This window comes from Eleutherodactylus coqui, chromosome 3, assembly GCF_035609145.1.
Source record: "Eleutherodactylus coqui strain aEleCoq1 chromosome 3, aEleCoq1.hap1, whole genome shotgun sequence".
Classification (NCBI taxonomy): domain Eukaryota; kingdom Metazoa; phylum Chordata; class Amphibia; order Anura; family Eleutherodactylidae; genus Eleutherodactylus; species Eleutherodactylus coqui.
This window is the reverse complement of record NC_089839.1, coordinates 125,223,207-125,250,374: the sequence shown is the minus strand read 5'-3', so window position 1 is coordinate 125,250,374 and position 27,168 is coordinate 125,223,207. Positions and strand designations below refer to the sequence as shown.

Below are 27,168 nucleotides of genomic sequence, written 5' to 3'. Positions count from 1 at the left end.
TACAAGCAGCGCAGTGACGAGCGGTAAGCGAGTCACAGAGGAAGCCTCTGCATTGCTTGTTGCCGTTCCTGGTGCCTTAGGGTGAGGGTTCCTTTTGCAATTACAGCTCATAATGTAAACCTAAATGGAAAAATAACCCTCACCCTAAGACACCACAGTCGGCAACAAGCAATGTACACTGTGCGGCTAGGGCCTTCAAGGCTTTAGCCAATCGGGAACTAGGGCTGTGACGGGCGATCCTCCTGTCAAACCCCTAGCTTCCGGTAGCATCAAGGTACAATAATACCCCACAACACCAGGTAACTTCCCTGTAAGTACATATTGAACCTTTCAGCAGGTCTTCACAACATATTTAATGGTACTTTTAGACAGGACAAGCTGTCGGGCAAACAATGCCTAACACTCGTTCCAGTAATGCTCGCTAGTATCACTGACATCACTAAGAGCACTGCCTGCATAGAGGTGAAGCGGACGAGGGGCTTCCCACCCACCCACGTACACACACACACACAACCCTCCAGTCACAGTAAGCAGACAGTCCTTCAGAATTGTCGGACTGCTGTTTACACTGAATGGCGCATAATTCAGTTTTCTGCATGCAGAACCTGAATAACTGAGCAATTCTTGTCCCGTCTCCATTATGTGTTTACACGGGACGATTATTGATGAGATTTCCATGGGAGCTTGAACAACAATCGTTCCATGTAGAAGGTCCATAAGAGTATAAGCCAAGCCAGAGTCTTCTCCAAAAGAAAAAGCCCACCACCCTTCATCAGCAGACTGGCTGTTTCTGTGCCGTTGCCCCTTGTCTGTGTAGATGGTGCTCTGGTTGGCCAGGTGAGAAGCCTTTAACTAGGGCTGAGATATAAAGACTATACCTTTCACCCATAGCACATTGAGTGTGTTGCTTTGATAACTTGAAATAAAATGATCCTACCCCATTCTGAGTGACTTGTGAAATGTGGGGGCTTAGATTTGCGTTTACCAGACATACTGGACCCGCTTTGAATTACATAAGAGATCTGGCACAGCACTTGCCTAGGAAAGTCATTACAGTATTTTCATGTAAGCCACTGAAAGAGAAACAATGAGGACTATCCAGGAATGCCAAGTCAATTGAAAGTTATCCAGGGTGCGGGATAACTCTGCAGCAACACAATCCATTGGAACTTTAACAGTAGCTGCTGAAATTGGATTGGCTGTATTGTTTACAGACTGAATGTTTTTTATGTGTAAAGGCCCATTTAGACACAACGATTATCGCTCAAAAGACTTCTTTTGAGCGATAATCGTTGTGTGTAACTGCACTGACATCGTGCAGTTTTCGTTAAGCCGTCGCTCATCGTTGTCTTGACAACGATGAACCTTATCAGGGATTCATAGCAGGATACAGCTGATGCTATTGTTTCAGCTGTATCCCACTCCCTGATGACAGGCTAGGTATGAAGAACAGAGCGGTCCAGCTCTGTTCTCCATAGCCCGCACATGCAGAAAACAGCTGGATGCAGAAGACAAGCGGGGACAACCCCGCTTGTCTTCTGCATCCCCCGCTCGCAGCACAAGATGCTCATCTTGAGTGATCATCTTGCGCTGTAAATGACACAATGATTATTGCTCAAAAGACATCTTTTGAGCGATAATCGTTGTGCTTAAAGGGGTTGTCTCGCGCCGAAACGTTTTTTTTTTTTTTTTTTTTCCATAGGCCCCCTGTTTGGCGCAGGACAACCCCAATGGATGTTTTAAAAAAAAAAAAAACCAAAAAATATTACTCACCCGAATCCCCGCTCTGCGACGTCTTCCTTCTTCCTACTTCTTCCTTCACCAAGATGGCCGCCGGGATCTTCACCCACGATGCACCGCGGGTCCTTTCCCATGGTGCACCGTGGGCTCTGTGTGGTCCATTGCCGATTCCAGCCTCCTGATTGGCTGGAATCGGCACACGTGACGGGGCGAAGCTACGATGACCAGCTCTCCGGCACGAGCGGCCCCATTCACCAGGAAGAAGACCGCACAGTGCAAGCGCGTCTAAAAACGCCAGAAGAAAGCGAAATTAGACGGATCCATGGCGACGGGGACGCTAGCAACAGAGCAGGTAAGTGAATAACTTCTGTATGGCCGCCTGCAGACGAGCGGAAATCCCGCCGCGGGATTTCCGCCGCTGAAAGTCTGCATAGGAGTGCATTACAATACGCACTCCTATGCAGACGGCCGCGGTTTGGCCGCGCGAAATCTCGCGCGGCAAACAAACCGCGGCATGTTCTAATTTTGTGCGGGGCACGCACTCACCTGGCCGCCGGCTCCGGTCTGCGCATGCGCCGGCTGCGCGGCAGCCGGCACATCAAAGAGCCGGGGCCGCCAGGCGCGGGTGAGTACGCGCTCGTCCCTGCAGGCTCTGGGGTCGGATCGCGCGGCGAGATTTCTCGCTGCCGGATCCGACCCGCTCGTCTGCAGGCGGCCTTAGGCTCATAATTAATGCACGATGTATATTACAAAGTGCATTAATATGGCCATACAGAAGTGTATAACCCCACTTGTTTTCGTGAGACAACCCCTTTAAATGTGCCTTAAGGCAATTAGCAAGAATGCTAAATGCGTTGCTAGATGTCGGTCTGGTCCTGGACGATTGTGGTCTGCACTTGTTCATTGCAGAAGTAAGGGCTCATTCACTCTGCCATTAGCCAGTTTACCAATTCCGTTTCTCTGTTCTGTTTGAAAAGCTGAAAAACGGACATAAAACTGAATTAAATGTTTCTGTTTTTAAAAGACTAAAATGTTTCCATTTTATTCTGTTCTATTTCATTCCTGTTTTTCCAACGAAACAAATAGCACAGTCAATGGGGAAATAGCAGAAATGTTTAATTCCATTGAATTTAGTTTTGCTTTGCTTTCTCCCTTCTGTCCAGTTCATCCCAAACTAGCGCAATGGTGTTTCACGTGTTTGACAATTGATGTCACACACCCAGGAAGCATGCTTCCATTTCTCTTCATAGCTGAAATGGAAACTTGTTTGTTTTTACCTGCATTAAGCTGTGCTTGAAAATTTTGTGCTGTGAGGCAACGATCACGCAAACTGTTGACTCTCAAAAACTTGTCTTCTGATTGTGTAGTGTGCTTTGGTCTGCCAGACCTTTTCATGTCAGAGTTTCCTTCACTTTGCAAGTGCCTTTTAATGGTATAGGACACGGTACTGACCACCAGCTCTTGGCTAAGTGTTATAGTTGTCTGTCTGGTAATATAATGGAAAGAAAAAGGTAATTAACCAAAGGAGACTTTGAGCTCTGTCCTGAAGAGCAAAGTTGTCCAAATCCCAGAGAGTGTTGTAATGCGGTCTGTTCCACCACAGGTTATATAGAATCGGAGGGTTTGAAAGTAGTCTACTCACATGTAGGCCCCCTGTCCACGGCCGAGGCGGAATATCACTGACAGCTTTCTGAAATAAGAATCACGGCAATCGTAGCATGCCACGGTTTAAATCCTGTGAGCAGAGAATAGCTATGATTCTCCGTTCGTGGACGTCGGCGCTGCGCTTTCCATAGCAACCCTATGGAAAGCTTTACAGAGCGTGATCGATCACTCACGGATCATTGCCCGTGGACAGGCAGACGTATTCCTGAAACGCCTGTAGGAATAGTTTGCATCCAATTTCAGACCATAATTTGTTTCTGTGAGTAGTGAGAATAGTTCCTTGCCCTTACTTTCCATGCTGCATTGAACTGTCTCTGGCCCAATGAGCAGTGAGGCAGTTTCTGAATGCCTACCTTCCTGATTTCCCAGGACGATTGGGCATCTAGAGACATTCTGACCAAATGGATAGTTAAACCCATTATTTTTGTACGTGCACACAGAAGGTCGGGATGGGTATCATCTCTGACATTGATTTGCATCTGCCATCCAATAGGTGGCACTGCAGAGGTATTGTTCCATCTTCCTTATTTGTGTGCACAGACACACCCCCACAGGGTGTAACAGCAGGAGAGACAGAGATTGTGAAGAACTGTATCACAGTGTCTGCAAATCTGTCAGCATGCAGGCTGAGAGTACAGGGAAACCCACTGTGAAAATAGCCCCTCCCTCCATTGCTATTAAAGCATTCCTGTGTTCTTGTTACTAAGGAATATCTGTACTTGCATCCCCACAACATAACAATGCTGGAGCAGCTTTTCTTATGACTCTGCATTGTAGTATTCCTCTGTTAGGCCTCCTTCCCACGAGCGTGATGGGCTCCGCCGCGTAATATTACGCAGTGAAGCCCGTCACGGCGCCCCCCAGAGCCCCTATACTTACCTGCGGGAGATAGCGTGAAAACGCTTCCCCGCCCACCGCCGTCGCGTCATGTGACACGCCCACCGCGTCACGTGACGCGGCCGGCAGTGTCACGTGACGCGCCGGCCGCGTCAAATGACGCTGCGGCGGTAGGTGGGGAAGCGTTTTTTCACGCTATCTCCCGCTGGTTACAGCGGGAGATAGCGTGAACGGACGGCTTCCATTGACTGCAATGGAAGCCATCAGCGCGTACAGCCCGTCCTCACCCGCAGCAAATAGAGCATGCTGCGGGTGAGGACGGGAGAAATCGCTGTGCGTAATTCCGCGGTGGAATTACGCATCGTGAGCATTGTGCTATTAGGTTCAATAGAACCTAATAGCAGGGGGCCACGCAGCGGATTTTTGCCGCGAATTTACGCGGCGTAAATCCGTTCGTGGGAAGGAGGCATTATTCTCCTTTGAAAATGTATGAATAATTGTTAATTGGGGATTACTTTTTACCCTGGCTATAGTGTGTGTGTCCTTATACAGACTGACAGTATTGGTATTGATTGGACAGTGTCAGTGTATGTGGGGGGAAATCTCGCATTGACAATGGGATTAGTTATAATTAGTTAATAATATATTCATACACTAAGAAATGCCTATACATTTTACTAGGGTATATATTTTATTTGTTTGTGAAATGATATAATAACTCCTCTAGACCTACAGCTTACAGTAATACTTTTTTTTTTTTTTTTAATGTAGGACTTGATGACTCGTTGCAGCTGTATGTCCCAAGTGTAGAAAGGGAGAAGATTAATGGTGAACAGCTCCTAAAAATATCTCATCAGGATCTGGAAGAACTTGGAGTCACACGAATTGGTCACCAAGAACTTGTTCTTGAGGCTGTTGATCTTCTCTGTGCCTTGGTGAGTAGCTCTGCACAGATCTGATGTCTGTGTGACTGTATATGATTTATTGCTTCATTAGTCCATTGGAGTATGACCGTGCCGGTTACTGCAGCTTTGTCCATGCCACTGAATAGACTGAGCGGGCCAGAGCTCCGGTGTTATGGGCACTGTGACTGGTGATGCCCCGGTGGGATATAAAGATAGGCCATGTTAATGTCCTAGAGAACTCTTCTAATGAATTATTGTCTTGCAATGGTCCACTCTGGCTTAAAAGGGGTCTTCGATCCATCCTCCCTTTCTCCTCATCTAAAACAGAGATGGTATTTATTAATTTAACATCTCCCTAGAGCCCGGCAGGTGAGTATCTAGCAGGGACAGTCTCTGTGTCTGAGGTGCTCTCTTTTGTATCTCGGTATAAACTTCCCCATGTCAGAAAAATCCATAGATCTGCTCAGTCACCATCTAGGTGCTCTCCCTAAGGAAAAAAGATAGCGTTTCTGACTTCTGTCCCTGGCCTCACACTTGCAAAGCCAGACTCCTACTGTAGACACATGAAGAGCAAATACCCTGAAACAGTTGTCTGTACATGGAGTTCGGCTCTACTTTTAGTTCCCAGTCATTGTTACAAGGCTTGTATAGACTTTTGGCATGAAGGAATGCTGCCTTCCATCCCCCTTATTTGTGTGTATGAATGACACGCCCAGACAGGAAAAACCACCTTTGTTTAGGCTTTATTTGAAGTCCCATTGTGATGCTTTTCATCTACCAAGGTTGTTTTACTGATTCTAGAACTCCTCTGAGCCGTTTACACGAGACAGTTATCGCTTGAAATTCGTTCAAACTAATCTGAGCGATAATCGTGCAGTGTAAATGCTCCCTATTCATTCTCAAGTTGTTATTGCTGATTTTCGGTCAGCTTAAAAACGATCGCTGGATTGCAGGCTTGTGGTTTAGTGTAAATGTTCCCCACTCAGTGCCTCACATAGAAGGTGAAATGCTGAGCGAGAAGTCCACAATCCAGAAGTGAAGTCTGTGTCTATCTAAGGGTGCCTGTCCACGGCCGGGACGTAATATCGCTAGGAGGGGGGAGCACTGACTGGTCTCCACGACAAGCCTATCTAACAGGCTCACTGCGGAGAATCGCGGCACGCCGCGATTTGAATCCCACGAGCGGAGAATCGCTACGATTCTCCGCTTGTGGACTTCGGCCTGCAGTTTCCATAGTTAGCCTATGGAAAGTGTGTCATGCGAGATCCGTGGGCGATCTATTGCCGCGGATCTTGCCATGAAAGCTCGCCTGTGGACAGGCAGCCTAAATACTCGATACGAGCCCTGACAACCTTAGACCTGATGTCAGCACTTGTGCAGTCGTTTGCCCGAGTGTCGTTCTGTGTATAAGAGACATTAGAAACGCTCTTCCTTTAACCCCTTAAGGACCAGGTTGTTTTGTACCTTAAGGACCAGACACTTTTTAGGGATTTTACCCATGTGGCGGTTTTACTGCTCCATTTTTTTTTCCTTTAGCTACCAAAATAATTTTTGCTGCGTTTTATTTCTGTGACATGTAGGACTATTTTTAAAATATCTTTTTCACTGACTTTTTTTTCCGTTTTTTTGTTTTATTGGGGGTAAAATGCTAAAAAAAATGATTTTTTTTTTAACATTTATAGTTTTTTAAAAATTTATTTTTATATTTACACTAAAATAAAGTATGGGAACGGGTTCCTCTATTTGTTTCGGACGTTTTGATATATAGTATGTATGTATGGTTTTGGTTTATAGGGCGCATACGGCGACGGTTTTTGTTAGCGTCTGCTTTGTGTTACTCTTTCTTATGTATGTATTGTTGTTTTATTCTGTTATTTTGTTTTACTGATGTATGGAATTGTGTTTTTTACTATCTATGTCCCCCATGACGTCATATAAGCCCTCTGGGGGACATTCACTTTTTTTTTTTTATTTAACTTTATTTGACATTTTCCCACTGTAGCTGGGGCATCCATAGGATCCCCAGTTACAGGGGAAAGCAACCCCCAATCGCAAGCGGATTGGCTGAGCTGCGTTCTCGGGAACCAATTAAAGGCAGAGCTTCCTGGAGGCGGGGATTTTCAAAGTTCCAACCAAGAAGGTCTGCAGTAGGACTTCAAGCAACCGCCGGGAAGCTTTAGGGAAGACTTACGGGGAGATGGCAGCGCCTCCTAGGTGATCTGTTCTTTTTTTTTTTATGCAGCTAGGGCTTAGTTTAGGGCTTTTACAGTAGGACTTCCTACTGTAAAAGTTGCGTCGCACGAAAACCACGTTCAGTAAAAGTACATGTACTTTCATTGACTCCATTCACTGCGTATCAATCAGCTGTGCATTGCGTGTGTAATATGCGTCAAAATCGTTGTGTGAACGAGCCCTAAAACTCAATGGCTGACTCAGCCTTATTAGCATGCAACGATTGTAAGGTGCTTTTAGACGGAATGACTATCGTTCACAAAAACATTCAAACGAGCGAAAGTGAGCAATAATCGTTCACTGGTTTATTTTCTGCAGGCATAAAAATCATTGTTAGCGCGTTGACTTCTCATTAGGTTTAAACAGCGCTCATTCAGTCCTTCTCATTCACTTGTACCCCGAATGTGAAAGACTGGATGATTTCTCATTTGTATGAGCCAACAATGTATCTGCATGTATAAGCAGAGCACATGAGCCATCATTCATTCAAATGATAAATTGGCTAATCTAAAAGGGTCAATAGTCGATCTGCATCAATTGAGAAACACGCCTGATAGCTTTAGCTTCCTGCTATCCAAAATCTGCCAAGTGAGGAAGCCAAGGAGTTCCTCATATAGACATAAATTGTGTACAACCTTTAACTCCCAATATATTTCTGGTCTTTCACCACACTTTATGCATATTCCCATTATGTGGGGAAAGTACTGCACATCACATTCAAATACATGCACTTTTAGAGCTGCAAGGAGATTTGTGATCTCCTCTGACTCCCAGCCCCAAAAGTGCTGCAGTTGAGCAGCTAAGTAATACTCTTAAGGCTGGGTTCACACGGGGCAGATTCCCGGCGGAAATCTCGCGGTTTGGCTGCAGCCACGGGTTTTGAAGCGGCCTGGCCACTCGCTCTTCCGCTGCGGACGGCGCTCTCATAGAGGAGAGCGCGGCCCTCGGAAGAAGAAGAAAAATGAACATGCTGTGGCCGGTGAATCCGCGCTGCAGCGCCGGCTTCTGCCAGCTTTGCCGCGGCAGATTCACCTTACCATGTGGACGAGATTTCCAAGAAATCTGGTCCACATGGCCAGCTAACCTTGGGATTAGCAGCCGCAGGCGGATTTGTCGCGGCAAAACTCCAGACGGAATTTCCACGGCAAATCCGCCCCGTGTGAACCCTGCCTTAGGATTGGGAAGAGCTTATCCTTCTTCTACCTTTGCAAGCCCAAATACCTCCAACTTTATGCAATGACATTACTGCCGTCAACCAAGGTCTCTAATAAGGCTATTTACCCTATAACTTAAGTGTTGGACTATCCAAAGCGTGGAGCTATGCTATAAATAGAGTAACTGCGGCATCCAAATAGTTTTGGGCAGGTTTACTCTACCTTTCACTGGCCGGGGCAAATCAAACCGCACAGCTAGCTGCTGCTTGACTCGTAAAAAGAGCCATTCAATGTTTAACTCAACCTAGTCCAAAATATGTCTCCCAACATATATGTCTAAGTTTTTAAATGAAGACCCAAACCAGGGGTGCATGAGCCAACTGGATCGTTAGATTGGGCTAGGCTACTGGCATAATGATTGATTTATTCCAGTTAATAAGAAGGCCTGAAAATGTGCCAAATTCCCTAATAACTGAAATGGCCAACTCCAACGACAGCTCCAAGTTTCTCCAATGTCAGGATGTGCCCTAATCACGCTTGCAAGTGGCCCTATTGCCAAGGCAAACAGGAGCGGAGGGAGGGGGCACCCTTGACATTTTCCGCTGTATAGGACAAAATGTATGGGATGTTAACTACATTCAAGCAGAATGCGTTTATCTTCCATCGTTTGCTCCTCGAAGTGGCTGAGTCAGCTCATGTAAACTATGTTTTCAAAGGAGAGTGATCTGGATGTGCATAATGATGTGTTGCACAGACAGGTTTAGAGCAATTGAATTTTCACTTTGCCCTGTTTCTGATCAATGTATGAAGGTGAGCAGTAAGTGCTTGAGTGACAAGAATATTGCTTAACTCCAACATGTCTAACTCTCCAGATGTCTATAAGAAGCATCTCCTTGTAAGAAGCATCCAAGTGGAGTCCGCATTGGATTCACCGTAGTGCTGTCCATTTACATCTTATCCTAACTTGGGTCTATCACATAGTTGAAAGTCCATGCTATAAATCTAGAAATACACAATTTTTTTACCACATAATCTAATACTTAGCGTAGAATGCCACTATTGTAAGGCGTGGGTATGGTTACAGTGATTATAATGCGGTCGTAGTTGTATAGCTTACAATGTAGGCAAATAAAGCACCCCTGAGTCAATCTTAACCCTTTCCAATCCAATTTGTATCCTGGTTTTCCTACGGGGCTTACTCTTTTTTTTGCCGTTACACAATGGCGCTATCTGCTGGCCAAAGCCAGTACTGCATGAGGTGACACATTGGATAGGCTCCGACAGCAGAGAGGCTGGCAATATACAGTAAGAGAAACCCAATGGACGTCTTCCAACATCAGAGCTGTACAGCCTTAAATCATAATGTCTTCAGACGTCAGACAGTGGATTGGAAAAGGTTAATGTAATAACAAGAAAACTGAATATATTTATCAGCATGCTAACCCATCCGGAATATGATATATGATAGTTATGCCCTACCTAGGATTTACAAAGTAGATTCAGCATATCTTGAGTTAATTGTGTTTCCTGTAGACAAAAAATGAAGGGATGATAGGGTTTAACTGCCTCAAAACTCAATAGCCTCTTGACAGGATCAGCACCCGTTCTGCTCAGGAACCAGTACCTGGTTCTCACGCAGGAGAACGCCAAACAGGTATAATAAAATATGACTTTGCCCTTAAAGAACAGTATAGTAAGCATCTGCAATCCTCTTGGATGGAGAAAAAGTAGTGCTGTTGTGAAGAAGAAAAGGAAAGTGCTGGTTGTGGGGGATTACCTATTGAGAGGAACAGAGGCTGCTGTCTGCAGACCTGACACCTCACGAGAGGTGTGCTGTCTTCCAGGTGCACAAATAAAAGATGTGTCTGATAGGCTGTCAAGACTCTTTAGTTCTACAGAAAACTACCCATTCCTATTAATACATGTAGGGACAAATGGCACTTCAATGAAGAACCCAACAACTATCTGCAGAGACTTGGAAGACCTCGGCAGGAAGGTGAAGGAACTGGATGCACAGGTAGTCTTCTCATTCATCCTCCCAGTGGATTGCCATGGAATAAGGAGATGAAACAGGATACTGGCTATGTTGATGATACCGTCAGCAAAGATCTGGATTTCCCCCAGTCGTCTCCACGACAGCACCAATGAGATCGCCTCCTCCTGGTAGGACAGGAACATACTGAGAGGTTAAAAGCTCCCCCCCTTCCCCACTTTCCTCAGTGTCTTCCTCTCCTGCCAGGAGGCAGGATCGCTGAGAGGAGCTGGTGGAGAAGCCAGCGAAATTATACATACAGGCGGATCGGAAGGCAGTGGCTCACCCTGTCCTCCCTTCTCAGCCAGACGACTCCCGGGACGCCACATGGGGTGGTAACCCCCGGGCCAGGTTCCTCCCGCGACGGCCCATGGGGGATACAAAGCGGGAGCCTCAGTCCCCCTCGTCCTCCAGCAGAAATTACAGCGCGGCGCTCCAGGAAGCCCTTTGACGGCAGGGGGCGGGGCGCCGCGTCACGTGTCCAGCGCGATGACGTCATCGCGTCTGCATCAGGAGCGGAGGGGGCGGGGCTTAGCGCAGGAGCGCGAAAATTCAAATAGGAACCTGAGAGAAGCCAGAACACCAGCACTACAGGTCGCAGGGTGTCTGCAGCACCGGTATAGAAATGAGTGCTCCAGCCCCAGAGACAGCTGAAACCTCAGCCTCAGCGGCCGTAAGTAGCCAGTGCGGCAAAAATACAATGCAAATATCCAGTATGCTGTATATGGAAAAATTGCATGTTTACCCGCAAAAATGCTTTGTTTGTCAGGGGGATAAAAAAGACATCCCCCCCAGAACAAAACTGCGAAAATGCGTGGAATGCGGGACGAGACTGCCAGCCACGTACCAGAGGCCTCTATGCAAGGCATGCGTGGCTAGGCTAGTCAGAGAGGAATCGGGGGGATTCCTGGATGACGTTAGGAAGCTGGTGAAGGAGGAGGTTCGATCAGCTCTAACGTCACAGCCGGCACCGCCAGAAAAACGCCAGAAAAAGGCGTATGTTCCCGAGGAGCCTTCTGATTCCGAGAATTCCATCGGATCAGAGCAAGAGGAACAGGCGGCCGAGGAGTCCTCAGAGGAGGAGGACTACAGGAAATATTTATTCCATCAAGACGATTTGACGGAATTAATTAAATCAGTCAGGGCTACGCTAAAAATGGAACAGCCCAGAGAGCCGCGGACTCTACAGGACGAAATATTCGGTGGACTTGGGGAGAGGCGTAAACATACCTTCCCGGTCCACAAAAATATTACTAAAATAATTCAGAAAGAGTGGAGTAAACCAGACGCAGGTTCCTTCTCCGCTCGAGGCGTAAAAAGGAGATACCCCTTGGAAGAGGAAGTTTGCGCAAGCTGGGAGGAAATACCTAAAGTAGACGTCCCGGTGGCCAAGGTAGCCAAGAGGACGACTCTTCCCTTTGAGGATGCCGCACAGCTAAAAGACCCCATGGATCGCAAGGCAGAGGGGAGGCAGCGGCAAACATCCTTAGGCCAGGGATCGCAGCCACTTGCGTGGCGCGGACCCTGGGGGTATGGTTAGAGCAGCTGGAACTACACCTGACCAACAAAACACCGAGGGATCAGATCCTTAACTCCCTTCCCATCTTGCGCATGGCAACTAACTTCCTAGCGGACGCCGCGGCCGAGACCGTCAAACTTTCAGCAAAGGCCACAGCCCGCTCTAACTCAGCCAGAAGGGTGTTATGGCTGAGATCATGGTCAGGCGACCTGGCCTCAAAAAATAAATTATGTGCCCTTCCATTCTACGGCCAATTTCTATTCGGACCGGACCTAGACAAAATTCTAGAAAAAGCGGCCGACAGAAAAAAAGGGTTCCCTGAAGAAAAGCCGCAGAGAGGGAAGACCTTTTCCCGGGCTCCAATGCAGCAGCCCGAGGCCTACCGAGGCAAGGGCAAGACAGGCCGCTGGAGTTACCCCAAGGGGGGCAGAGGAAGGAATATCCTCTTCAACCCCCGCCAGGAGGAGCCGAAGCAGAGACCCTGACGCCATCCCCGTAGGGGCAAGGCTGGGGAGCTTTGTGGATCAATGGGCCGCAATCTGCGGGGGCCCATGGATCCCAAAGATCCTACAGTACGGATACCAGATAGAGCTAGTGTCCGTCCCCAGAAGGAAATTTATTACCACGGAAGCCTCAAAAAAACAGTTACATCTACTAAGGCAAAGCGTGCGCGACTTGCAACTATTAAACGCAATATCTCCCGTACCACGAAACGAGGAAACCCAGGGCTATTATTCCAGGCTCTTTCTAGTAAAAAAACCCGGCGGGAAACACCGGACGATAATAAATCTGAAAGACCTGAACACCTGCGTCCGATACAGGAGATTCAAAATGGAAACCATCTCCTCGACAATAAAGTTGATCCCCAGAGGAGCCTACATGGCGTCCATCGACCTAAAGGACGCTTATTTTCACATTCCGATCCACAAAGAGTCTCAGAAATACCTGCGGTTCGCAGTGGACATGGGCAGAAGAATAGAGCACCACCAATTCAGATGCCTGCCCTTCGGGATATCCTCAGCCCCCAGAATCTTTACCAAGATTATGGCGGAGGTGGCCGCCCACCTGAGAGAAAAATCGATCCTAGTAGTACCCTACCTGGACGATGTTCTATTAATAGCAGAGTCCAAAAAACTCCTAACAAAACACCTGGAGACAGTGCTAGAACTTCTCCAATCGTTAGGATGGATCATAAACTAGGAAAAATCCAGCCTAGATCCCGACAAGCAGAAGACGTTTCTGGGAATAACTCTCGACTCAGAATCGCAATGCTCCTACCTACCCGAGGAGAGAATACAAAAAATCCGCAGAATAGTCAAAACTTTCCTACGAAGACGATTCTGCACAATTCGGGAGGCAATGTCTCTCCTGGGGAGCTTGACATCATGCATTCCAGGCGTAGCATGGGCCCAGGCCCACACCAGAGCCCTGCAGGCCGTAGTCCTATCCTCATGGGACAAAAGGCAGTCCTCGTTAGGAGCAAGGATGTACATCCCAAACAGGGCGAAAACATCCCTGCGTTGGTGGACATCCCCAGAGAACCTGCGGAGAGGGGTTCACTGGCTACAAAACCCAGCCATCCACATCACAACAGACGCAAGCGCCTGTGGATGGGGAGCGCATGTGGGGAACCAGTTCTTTCAGGGTCCCTGGCCTCAGAGGATAAAAGAACAGTCCTCAAATTACAGAGAACTACAGGCAGTTTGGCAGGTTCTACAGCAGTTGGGCAACTCGCTACAGAACCAACACATAAAGATACTGTCAGACAATGTCACCGCGGTCGCCCATATACGACACCTAAGGGGGCACAAGATCTCCCGCACTGCAAAGCATCACACAGAAAATCTTTCACTGGGCGGAGGGCCGGATCCTCTCGATCACGGCAACCCACTTGAAGGGGACACTAAACGGAAAAGCAGACTTCCTCAGCAGGAAGCAAATAGACCCAGGAGAGTGGTCCCTCTCCCCAGAGGCATTCAGAATCCTAACCAACCGGTGGGGGACCCCACAGTTGGACCTCTTCGCAACCAGGGAGAACACAAAAGTAGGCAACTTTTTCTCCCTCCGGCCAGGAGATCGTCCGATAGCAGTAGACGCCCTAGGCCAGGACTGGGGACAAGGGTTGGCTTACGCCTTTCCTCCCATACCACTAATCCCCAGGGTCTTACAGCACTTCAGAACCCAGGGATGCACGCTAATCCTGGTGACCCCTTTCTGGCCGAAAAGAAGCTGGTTCGGTCTTCTGGCAACACTGAGCGTCCAGGACCCAGTCACCTTCCCTACCTGGACAGATCTTCTATCGCAGGGGCCACTGAACCACCCCGGCCTAGACAAACTCCATTTAACGGCATGGCTCTTGAGGAATCCTCACTAAGAAAGAAAGGATTCTCAGAGAAAGTAGTAGAAACCCTAATGTCCAGTAGGAAAAAGACGACCCACCTGATCTACCAGAAGGTCTGGAGAAGGTTTTCCTCATGGAGACAGGGAAGGGATCGCGGGGATTCTATCCCCGACACTCCGCTAATCTTAGAATTCCTGCAGGAGGGCTTAGAGATGGGCCTCTCCCCAAGCACCCTAAAGGTCCAAGTTTCAGCCCTTAGCGCCATTTGCGACACAAAATTCGCAGACGACAGATGGGTCCACAGGTTCCTAACAGCGGCAGCTAGACTACGCCCTAGGCCCATAAACCTGTTTCCAGACTGGAACCTTAATTGGGTTCTAGGGGCCATGACAGCGGTACCATTCGAACCAATCGAGGCGCTACCTATAAGAATGCTTACAATCAAGACCATCTTCTTAGTAGCCATCACCTCCGCAAGACGGGTTAGCGAGCTACAGGCCTTGTCCATCCGCCACCCGTTCATGAAAATCGCAGACACCAAACTAATATTTAAAACAGACCCGGCCTTTATGCCAAAAGTAGTGTCAGATTTTCATAGGTCCCAGGATATAATAATCCCCTCATTTTTCAGTAACCCAAAAAACGAGGAGGAAAGAACCCTAAGCTGTCTGGACGTTAGGAGAGCAGTCCTAGCCTACATAGATACAACGAGCCACTAGAGGCGGGACGACAACTTGTTCGTCTAGTTTAGTGGCCCAAATAAGGGTAACAAAGCAGCAAAAAGGTCCATAGCCAGGTGGATCCGCCTGGCCATCATAGAATCCTATAAGGCCCTCGGGAAGGAGATCCTGTTAGCTCTTAAAGCCCATTCCACAAGGGCAGTAGCGTCCTCATGGGCCGAACACAGCTCAGCCTCGGTCGAGCAGATTTGCAAGGCCGCAGTCTGGAAAAAACCCCACACGTTCACTAAACACTATAGGGTAAAAGTGCAGCAGGACGAGGACATGGCCTTCGGCCGCAAAGTCCTCTCGGCAGCAATCCCACCCTAATAAACTTTAGTTGGTACGTCTCATTGGTGCTGTCGTGGAGACGACTGGGGGAAAAAATGGATTATACCCACCTGATAATCAGGTTTCCAGTAGTCTCCACGACAGCACCCGTACCTCCCCCCCCCCTAAGAAAGTAATATAATATATAAATTCAAAAAAAAAAAAAAAGAAAAAAAAAAAAAACCCCGGTTAGGGGAAGAAATTTAAGTTTAGCTCCTGCCCCGGCAATTCGTTAGAATCCACTGAGGAAAGTGGGGAAGGGGGGGAGCTTTTAACCTCTCAGTATGTTCCTGTCCTACCAGGAGGAGGCGATCTCATTGGTGCTGTCGTGGAGACTACTGGAAACCTGATTATCAGGTGGGTATAATCCATTTTTTCTAGACCATAGAGTAAATTGCATATATGATGAATTCCTTATTACAAAGCCAGGAAAGCATGTATTTGGCATGCGCCTTAACCCCTTAACGACCAGCCCATAGTGTTTTTACTTCCTCCCGAAGTGGGCTTTATTCTCTGAGGACGTGAAAACATGTGTCCTGCAGAGAATAAAGCCCCTCGGGCTCTGGACGTGACAGCTCCATGCTGTCGGTGTCCGGTGTCCTCAGGTAGGTGACAGCATGGAGCTGTCATCCCGGGCTGTACTGACACCCCCCCCCCCCCCCCCCCCGGCATTGCGATCGGCGCTATCCAATGGATAGCGCCGATTGCAAAACAGTAAATAAAAGTTGAAAAAAAGGGACATATTCAGCTGCCCTGATGGATCGGATCCATCGGAGCAGCTGAAATTACTCACCCGGGTCCGGCACGCTGCTCCCAGCCCTCCTGATGCTCCGGGCCCCGTAGCCGTCCTTCTGCGCATGCGCGCCAGGCGGCATTACGTCAGAAGGCCCGGCGGCGCAGGAAATTTAAAATCTTCTGGCTCCCAGCTCCTGTAGGTAGCCGGGAGGCAGGAGATATCAGCGGGGACCGCGGTGAGCAGTCCTCGGTACCGTGATCGCCGTTATACAATGGATAACGGCGATCGCGGGAAACTGCAAAAAAGTTTTAAAAAAGTAAAGTTTCACCTCCCCTCATAGATTGGATCCATGAGGGAAGGTGAAAATACTCACCCCGCTTCCTCCCTGTCCTCCGGCCGGTCTCCGAACCCCCGGCTGGCTTCTGCGATGTGGCGCGCATGCGCAGAAGGCCGGCGAGCCCGGAAAATTCAAAACCTCCCTGCACCCGGCTGTCACAGTTAGCCGAGTGCAGGGAGATATGACTGGGGACCGCTGTATGAGGTTTCCTGTCATATGATCATCGTTATCCATCAGATAACGGTGATCATATAAAGTTAAACAGTAAAAAAAAAAAAAAAAGTTAAAAGTTTATAAAGTTTCATCTCCCCTTACGGATCAAGGGGGGATGAAATTACGTACCCAAGGTCCCCGGATTTGTTCCCTGATGGGATTGGTCATCCGCGGACCTTACCCCAGCTTCTGCGCATGCGCCCGTCAGCATGATGGCGGACGCATGCGCAAAAGTGAAATATTGCCTAAGAAATTTAAAATCTCCCTGCTGCTGGCTACCAAAGGTAGCCAAGAGCCTGGAGATGTCACGGGGAGCCGCGGTATGCTGTAACTGGTCACGTGATCGCCATTATGCATTGGATAACGGCGATCACGTAAAAGTTCTTTAAAAAGTGGAAGTTTCATCTCCCCTCACCGATGCGATCAGTGAGAGGAGATGAAACATCTTTTCGGAGGCTTCCGCATTTGAATCCAGATGCGATTATCCTCCATGGACCCTTCCGGCTTCTGCGCCTGCGCCCGCCGGCAAGATGCCGGACACATTTGCAGGAGCCGGGGAGCCCAGGAAATTTTAAATCTCCTTGCTCCCAGTGACCAACGGTCGCTGAGTGCTTGGAGCAGTGACCGGAGGCCTCGTTGAGCGGTCCCCAGTCACGTGATAAAGTAGCGATCTAACATTAGGCCGGAGAGGAATTACGGGTTCTACATGCGCTTGATCAGCGGTAATCCACGGATCAATCGCATGCATTGGATTACACAATTCCCCCCAATTAGTGGGTCGGAATTACGTAATCCACTCGCAGAAACAGAACACGGCATGCTATATTTTACCGCGGGTATCCGCGACCTAGAGCCCATTGTGCTCTATGACCGCGGATATACCCGCAGCCCATGTGCAAACACATTGTGTACGGGCTGCGGGTACCCGGGTCATCTCTAAGCGACGGCGCGGGAAATAAAAACAAACAACGGTGTACTGCGCGCATGACTGCCTGTGTGAGTAGACAGTTATGCGCAGTACATTACGCGGCCGTACGCAGGGTCACAGCCGGGCTCACAGCTGGAATCCGCTGCGGGCCTCCGCAAGCAGATTCCGCATACAGCCGTGTGAGCCTGGGGTTATTCAGACCGCTACCTGTAATACGTATTTAACAAGAAGCCCCTGGAACGCTCGACTTCATGCAGTTCCAGGAGCAGCTTGTTGAGCGCCTTCTGTGCGAGACCGCTGCACCGCAGCAAGATTACAAAGCCTCACAGAGCGCCACTTTTTACACCCCATACCTGCCGCTGAGGCTGCGAAATACCCCCAAAAAGCATGAGAGGAGGGGGCATACCCGGTTTTCTTGCCCCATGTGCCCAACCCAACCAGCCTCCGTAATTACCCCTGTCTTCGGACATAAAACGCAGTTTATATTATTACCTTTATCTAATATTTAGGGAATGCCAAACATTGGGGGGTGGGGGGGATTATTTTTAGAAAGTCAATTTTTTTTCCGTATAAGTGGGCAATGGGGCCTGGAATTTATTCAGTTCTGCCCTGAAATCCAGCGGGCATTCCCTCCATTATGGGCCTAGCCATGTGTCCTGTAAGTAGATTAGGGCCACAATGGGTATGTTTCTGAACACAGGACAAACGGGGGTATCCATTTTGGGGTGAAAGTCTTCATTCCTATGTACACTGGACAAAAAAAACTGTTTTTAAATTGACACAATTGCCAAAAAAATGAAAATCCTAATTTTTTCCTTCTGCTTGGCTTAGATTCATTCAAAAACTGTAAAGTCAAAAAAGTCATCGTACCCCTAGATAAATTCGTTAAGGGGTCTACTTTTCAAAATGGGGTCACTTGTGGGGGTTCTCCATCGTTTTGGTCACTCAATGGCTCTACAAGTGGGCAATGGGGACTAAATCTCCTTCAAGCAAAATTTCTGTTCCGAAAGCCATCAGTTGCTCCTTTCATTTTGGGCCCCATTGTGCATACAGACGTAATACTAGGGCCACAATGGGTATGTTTCTGAGCACCGGACAAACAGGCTTATCCATTCTGGGGTGCAAATCCTCATTTTCATGTGTACTATAGAAAAAAATCCTGTCTTTAAAATGACATATTTGCAAAAATATGAAATTTTTGTTTTTCTCTTCTAAATTCAATTGACTCCTAAAAAAAAACTGTGGGATTAAAACACTCATGACACCCCTCAGTGAATACGTTAAGGGGTGTAGTTTTTAAAATGGGGTCATTTGTGGGGGTATCTATCATTTTGTCTCCTATGAGCCTTTCCAATCTTGGCTTGGTGTAGGAAAACAAAGTGTTCCTCAAAATGCTAAAAAGTAATGTTAAATTTGTATGTCTCCTAAATGGTTAAAAAAAACGAAAGTTTTTCCAATGTGCGCCCAAAATAAAATAAACGGATGGAAATATATATCTTAGCAAAAATTTCTATATTATGTTTGCACATATTTGAGATATTGCAGTTGGAAATGTGAAAAAATGACGATTTTTTTCAACATTTTCCCAATTTTGGCGCTTTTAATAAATAAACGCAAATTCTATCGGTCTTTTTTTCCCACCTAAATGAAGTACAACATGTGGCGAAAAAACAATGTCAGAATCGCTTGGATATGCAAAACCTTTGTGGTGTTTTTCCATGCTAAATTGACACGTGTCAAATTTGCAAAATTTGGCCTGGTCATTAAGGCGCAAACAGGTTTGGTCACTAAGGGGTTAATACACATCAGAAGAGCTTTAAAGGGGTTGTCCCGCGCCGAAACGGGTTTTTTTTTTTTCAACAGCCCCCCCGTTCGGCGCGAGACAACCCCGATGCAGGGGTTAAAAATAAAAACCGCCCAGTGCTTACCTGAATCCCCGCGCTCCGGTGACTTCTTACTTACCTGCTGAAGATGGCCGCCGGGATCTTCTCCCTCGGTGGACCGCAGGGCTTCTGTGCGGTCCATTGCCGATTCCAGCCTCCTGATTGGCTGGAATCGGCACGTGACGGGGCGGAGCTACAAGGAGCCGCTCTCCGGCCGAGCGGCCCCATTCAGTAAAGAAGAAGACCCGGACTGCGCAAGCGCGTCTAATCTAGCGATTAGACGCTGAAAATTAGACGGCACCATGGAGATGAGGACGCTAGCAACGGAACAGGTAAGTGAATAACTTCTGATAACTTCTGTATGGCTCATAATTAATGCACAATGTACATTACAAAGTGCATTAATATGGCCATACAGAAGTGTATAGACCCACTTGCTTTCGCGGGATAACCCCTTTAAACTAGAACAATATGGGAAGGGAATTGAAAGGCCAGGCAAAAATATACATCTAATGAATACAATTGGAACCTTGCTATTAGACGTCAAAAGAAAGAAAAGACAAAAAATTCAGAATGAAAGTAGAGGAGCAAGAGACACCCATCACTAACTAAAATGTTTCTACACAAATAGAAGATTTTACCTATCCAGACATTTGTTGGGAATCTCTTGAAGGGAAAAGTAATAGGTCCAACAAATTCTTATCCACTTTTGCTGACCACTTTATCTTCCAAAGGGTAAAAGGTATAAACAAGGGGATCTGCTATCTTGGACCTAATTCTTCATAAAATGGTAGAAGGGACCTCCAGGGTCATCTGGTCCAACCCTCTCAGTGCAGGATTCACTAAGTCATCCCAGACAGATATTTGTCCAGCCTTTGTTTGAACTACTGTTGTTCAAACACAGGAAAACCCCCCACCTCCTGTCGTAACCTGTTCCACTTATTGATCACCCTACTAATTCTTACCAACAGGGAGGAAATGGTTGAGGAAGTAAGGGTGGCTGGGACTTTAGGAGGCAGTGATAACATTATTCTTGAATTTTGGATAACAAGGAGAGGAAGACCAGTGAACAGTCAGACCTCAAGGTTGGATTTCAGAAAGGCAGATTTTAATAGATTCAGAAAGGGGGTAGGAAAAATCCAATGGCTGAATGTTCTTAAGGACAGAAATGTCCAAGAATGTTGGGAAAATTAGTTAAATGAGATTTTCAAAGCACAATCATTAACAATCCCTAAAAGAAGGAAGAATGGGAAGCATTTTGAGAGACCAAAATGGATGAACACAAATCTTGCACGCACATTAAAAAGCAAGAAAAATATTTTTAGCGAATGGAAAGGGGGGGATATCTAAAGAAGAATATAAGTCAGTCTTCAGAAATTGTAATAATGAATTGAGGCTTTCAAGAGAGGTCAAAAGCAATAAAAAAGATTTGGAGGTATGTCAAAGCAAAAGGAAAGTCAAAGATGCTATGGGATGTTTACAGGATGAAAATTGTGATTTGGCTAAAAATGACGTTGAGAAGCCTAAACTTTTTTTAAATTCTAATTTTGTGTCTCCCAGAAAATAAATGTAACATCAGCTGACCTTATCTGTGCTATTGGGGGAATCATAAAATGGTAGAGTTGAAAGTGACCTCCGGGGGCATCGAATCTAACCCCTTCTCCATGCAGGATTTACTAAATCATCCCAGACAGCTATTTGTCCAGCCTTTGTTTGAACACTTCCATTAAAGGAAAACTCACCACTCCATGTGGTAACCTGTTCCACTCATTGATCACCCTCACTATGAAGCTAAACATTCCCACACTTACCTAGGAATAGAAGAATGCAGGCTATATATAAGCAGAGAGATGGTGAGGGAACACTTAGCTAACTTAAATAAATTTAAAGGGGTTGTCCGGCCACACAGGGTAACATTTTTTTATAATGCTGCTGCTTCGCTTTCAGTAAGGATAGTAACACACAGCATACAGGGGCTCAAACCGGCAGGCAGATAAGCTGGAATGTCAGTTTCTTACCTTTAGAATCTGATCTTCACTGCAGCTTTCAAAGATGGCGCCTCTGTGCTGCCTTCCCACAATGCTCTGCGCTCTCCCTCTTCTGTGTGCGCGCTCCCGATGGCAGTAAGAGGCATGAAAAGGCAGGATTTCATGGCCTCCCTCAGCTCACGTCCTAGCCCCGCCCATGACACGCCCACCCCTATTGAGCTGATCTACAGTCTCCCCCCGCCCAGGCCCCGCCCCCTGCTGCATACTGTAATCAGAGGGGTTGTGGCCAGGGGAGACTGTCATACACTCATGGTTCAGGATAAAATCCTACCATGAGTGTAAACAGCAGCGCTGTGTATAGTGAATGGAGAGGGGTGGGGAGAGCCGAGAGAGAACTCTCCTGCAGCCCCCCACTGCAAGGCCACCTACCGCCCCCCCACCCTGCTAAAGTAAAGTGAAACAAAACATTTCCCCACACTCACATGCCCCCATAGTACCCCTCCCACAGCGACCCCCTCCCCCCCTCACAATGACCCCCCCCCCCACAGTGCCCCCTTAAAGATCCCCCACAGTCCCTCCCTACAGTGCCACAAACAGTACCCCCCACACATGCCCCCCCACAGTGCCCCCCAGTGTCACCCCTACAGTGCCCTCCAAAGTAGCCCCCCTCCACATGCTGCCCTCATTCCCCCCCAACCACAGCATTCTCCACAGTCCCCCCTCAACAGTGCCCCCCAGTATTCCCCCCCACAGTGCCCTCCACAGTACCCCCCCTACACATGCCACCCCCCAGAGTCCCCCCCAGTGCACTCCACATGCCCCCCACAGACTCCCCGCACACCACTAGCACACACACCACTAGCACCCCCAGCACCCCCCCCCCCCGCTACTTCTGTCAGCTGGGTCCCCGCACACCACTGGCACACACACACACCACTAGCACCCACAGCCGCCCCCCCCCTCCCGCGACTTCTGACAGCCAGGTCTCCGCACGCCACTAGCGCACCGCGCACACCCCCTGACTTCTGACAGCTGGGTCCCTGCACACCACTAGCACCCCCATCCCCGCTACTTCTGTCAGCTGGGTCCCCGCACACCACTAGCGCACACACACCACTAGCACCCCCTCCCCTGCTACTTCTGTCAGCTGGGTCCCCGCACACCACTAGCACCCCCAGCCCCCCCCCCCCCCTCCCCCGCTACTTCTGTCAGCTGGGTCCCCGCACACCACTGGCACACACACACCACTAGCACCCAACCCCCTCCCGCGACTCCCCGCACATCACTAGCACACACACACCACTAGCACCCCCAGCCCCCCCCCCCCCCCCCCTCCCCTGCTACTTAAGTCAGCTGGGTCCCCGCACACCACTGGCACACACACACACACACACACACACCACTAGCATCCCCACAACCCCCCCGCGCGCGCGACTTCTGTCAGCTGGGTCCCCGCACACCACTTGCACACATCCAGCCAGCCAGCCCGCCCCTCCACTCATTCTCCTCCCCTTAGATACCTTGGAGATGAAGAGCCAGCAGCCATGCCTCCCCCAGAACTGAGCTCCCCAGCGGCTGAAGTTCTTCTGCACATGCGCAGAGCTGTGCTGGAGAAGCGCGTCCCCGTCGTCCCGACAAGAAGAGGAGAAGACTTGTCGGATCCAATGGCAAACGAGGAGCAACACAGGGGGCACCCCAAAAGGTAAGTGAATAACTTCTATTTGCCTAATTTACAATGCACAATGTATATTACAAAGTGCATTGTATTGGGCAAACAGAAGTGATAACATTAATTGTCTATGGCCGGACAACCCCTTTAAGTCTCTAGTTCCAGATGAATTACATCTTAGGATACTGAAGGAAACTGTAGAGGTAATTGCTGAACCACTTGTCAGAATGTTGGAAAATTCCTGGGGAACAAAAGTAACAGAAGATTTGAGAAGGGCAAATGTCCACCCCTATGTTTCAAAAAGGGAAGAAGATGCATCCAGGAAACGACAGGCCTGTGAGCCTGAATTCAATGCCGGGAAAGATCATTAAACAGCATGTATATAAGTACTTGGGATGATTTAGTGAGTTGGGCACTGAGCAGGGGGTTGGACCAGATGACCATGGAGGTCCCTTCCAACTCTACCATTCTATGATTGTACTTGGATGAGAATGGAGTAATTAACCAGAACCAGCATGGGTTTGTAACAAACAAGTCATGCCAGACAAATCTAATTTACTTCTATGGTAGAATTGCTGACTGGATTGATCAGGAAAATGCAGTTGATATAGTATACATTGATTTTTAGTAAAGCATTTGACAAAGTATTTCATACCATCCTTATTGAAAAAATGACCAAATATGGGATTGACAAGACAACTGGCTGAGTGATCGTATTCAATGAGTGGTCATAAAAGGCTGCACATCCAACTGGAATAAAGTGTCAATTGGGGTACCACAATGCTTTGTCCTGGACCCAGTGGTGGTCAACATTTTTATAAATGATCTGGAGGACGTAGTTAAGGGGAAACTGATAAAATTTGGCAATGACACAAAGCTAGGAGGAATAGCTAACACTAGAGAAGTGAGAGACATATTTCAAAAATATTTAGGCAAGCTTGAACAACGTGCGACAACTAACAGAATGGTATTTCACAAGGAGAAGTTCTACATCTGGCCAAGAAAAATGAAAAAAGCATATACTGAATAAATGGAATTCAACTATGCAGCACATGTTAAAAAGACTTCAGTGTTCTAATAGATCACAGAATTAACATATTTTGGTCGGGAGTGTCTCCCTCTTCTGCCGAAAGAGTACTTCCCGATGAGAATTGGACCTGATATACTTGGCCAGCTCCTCACCATAGTTCCAGTGCCAGTCATGATTGTGCAATTGGGCCATGGTTCCGTGTGTGCCAGTGCCATCTTGCATATGCCAGTTGCTACTTTTCTTGTTTTTTTTTTGTGATTTCTTGTGGTGGGTTACCTCTGCTGTAATGTCTGAGGAGTCTGTGGGAGTTCCTCAGGGCTGCTGACTGTCAACTGTGCCTGTCCTGTGACGTACCCAGGAGGAGGATAAGCAGGAGTATTACCAGGAGCTCTTGCACCAATGTGGCCGTTCGCATCTGCAGCCAACGTATTCTGCAGCACTGTATATATCGTGTTTTCCTGAAAATAAGACCCTGTCTTATATTATTTTTTGCCCCAAAAGAGGCAGTAGACCTTATCTTTGGGTGATTTCTTATTATACTTACCCAGCAGGCTCGGTCCAGGTCCCTCCATCTGCTCTCAGCGGAGCTCTGACACATTGAGCCGTGGCACTTACTTGCTTATTCCTAAATCCCGCCTCCACATCTCGATGGCTGTGATTGGCTGAGCAGCGATCAAAGAACAAATCAATGCAGTGCTTAAAGGGGTTGTCCCGCGGCAGCAAGTGGGTCTATACACTTCTGTATGGCCATAATAATGCACTTTGTAATGTACATTGTGCATTAATTATGAGCCATACAGAAGTTATAAAAAGTTTTTCACTTTCCTGCTCCGCTGCTGGCGTCCTCGTCTCCATGGAGCCCGCCTAATTTTCGCCGTCTAAAATGGTCGAATGGCCAAATTAGACGCGCTTGCGCAGTCCGGGTCTTCTGCTTTCTTCAATGGGGCTCCGTGTAGCTCCGCCCCGTCACGTGCCGATTCCAGCCAATCAGGAGGCTGGAATCGGCAATGGACCGCACAGAAGAGCTGCGGTCCACGGAGGAAGAGGATCCCGGCGGCCATCTTCACCGGTAAGTATAGAAGTCACCGGAGCGCGGGGATTAAGGTAAGCGCTGAGCGTTTTTTTTTTTTTACGTCCCTGCATCGGGGTTGTCTCGCGCCGAACGGGGGGGGTTGAAAAAAAAAAACAACCCGTTTCGGCGCGGGACAACCCCTTTAATGAGCGAATCACAGGGATCGCATTGGTTCATTGAGCGCTGCATTGATTGGCTGAGCAGCGCTTGAGAACAAATCGGAGCCATCGCTTCCTGAAGGTGGGATTTATGGATCTTGTAACCAGGAAGTGATCTTCTGTGGGTGAATGACGACTGCGGAGCACATGGCTGAGCTCCGGACAGCAGCAGCAGGACTTGGACTAAGCCTCCTAGGTAAGTATTCCTATTTTTTAAAATAAGATAATGTATTGCCTCTAGGGCTTATTTTTGGAGTAGGGCTTATTTCAATCAGGTTAGCGTTTATTTTCAGCGTGCGTTTTATTATCAGGGAAACGGTAGATTGTGGGAGACTGATGTATATGACGACAGTGTAGTCTACATATCCTAGAGATACACTAGGGCATATTTGATAGTAAGCAGATTAACTTATCAAGTCTTTGGTGTTTCAATGAGTCTTGTATAAGAAAACGTGCTCTGGAATAGTTCTGTAGGTATTTATGAAAATGGACATGTTGGCTCCGGTGACAAGTCCTCTTAACAACACTATTGTAGAGTTGTTATGATCAAATACAAAAAGGTCCATTAGCTTCAACCAGTCATTATTTCTAATTATATTATAGTGTTGTGAGTTGCTCTCTGCCTACGGCAATTTTTTTCATACAAGCATGTTTGTTCTCCTCCAGGAAGTTAGGTTTTCGGGAAGCTGGGAAATGCACCAAAAACTATACATTTTTCATTCATAATAAATAATAATACAATATATATATATATTAATATAAGTAAAATATATTTTGGCTCAGTGTTGCATGCCCTAAGGCCGGCTGCAGACTTCCGGGTCGGATCCAGCAGCGAGAATTCTCGCCGCGGGACCCGACCCGAGTGCCTGCAGATAGCAGCGCGTACTCACCCGCACCCCGCAGCTCCGGATCTTTCATGTGGCGGCTGCCGCGCAGCCGGCGCATGCGCAGACCAGAGTCGGCGGCCGGTGAGTGACGGCTCTGCGAGCCCCGCACAGAAATAGAACATGCTGCGGTTTGTTTGCCGCACGAGATTTTGTGCGGACAAACCGCAGTCGTCTGCCTAGGATTGCGTTTGCTAACGCAATCCTATGGCAGCTTCCAAGGGCGGAAATTTCGCAGGAAATCCCGCTAGGGAATTTCCGCCCGTCTGCAGGCGGCCTAAGCCTGGGTTCACATGGTGCAGATTTGCTGCGGTTTGCCGTTGCATATCTACGCTGCAGCAAAACCGCTGCATTTGTGGTGCAATGCAGTGCAAATGTGTTTAGCCAAAAATGCGGAAATGCAGCTGAGGCGCAGTTTTAGAATATGCAGCATGTCACTTCTTTTGGATTTTCTGCAGCGCTTTTTTGCCCATAGCCTCAATGGATGCAGCAATATCCGCTGTAAAAGTAAAAAAGCGCTGCGGACGTGATTTCGGTGGCTGTAAATCGCCAGCGAATCATGCCGTCTGAAGCTTTCCATAGCGTTGCTATGGAAAGCACCGCCCCCGTGTCCATGAGCAGAAAATCATCGCGATTCTCCGCTCGTGGCTGGCAATTTGCAGCATGCTGCAAATTGCAGCGATTCTCTACGGTCAGCCATTCTGTCAGATTAGGCTCACAGAAGAGATCCGTCTGCGGCTCCTGCTCCCGGGCAGCGGCTTCCGTGGCGGAGATCGGCCGCAGGATACTGCAACGC

The 27,168-nt window shown here is 47.9% G+C and overlaps 1 protein-coding gene across 3 annotated transcripts in view; it reads left to right on the top strand.

Moving 5' to 3' along the window:
- CNKSR3 (CNKSR family member 3) overlaps positions 1–27,168 on the top strand; it is a 225,828-nt gene that overhangs the window by 60,742 nt on the left and 137,918 nt on the right. For 2 of the 3 annotated variants that reach the window (XM_066596055.1, XM_066596054.1), the window contains exon 2: positions 5,014–5,177. In XM_066596055.1, coding sequence (XP_066452152.1) covers positions 5,014–5,177 — 164 coding nt within the window. Of the gene's footprint in view, positions 1–5,013; positions 5,178–27,168 lie in introns of those variants that run through there. The other variant, XM_066596056.1, reaches the window with a different exon arrangement.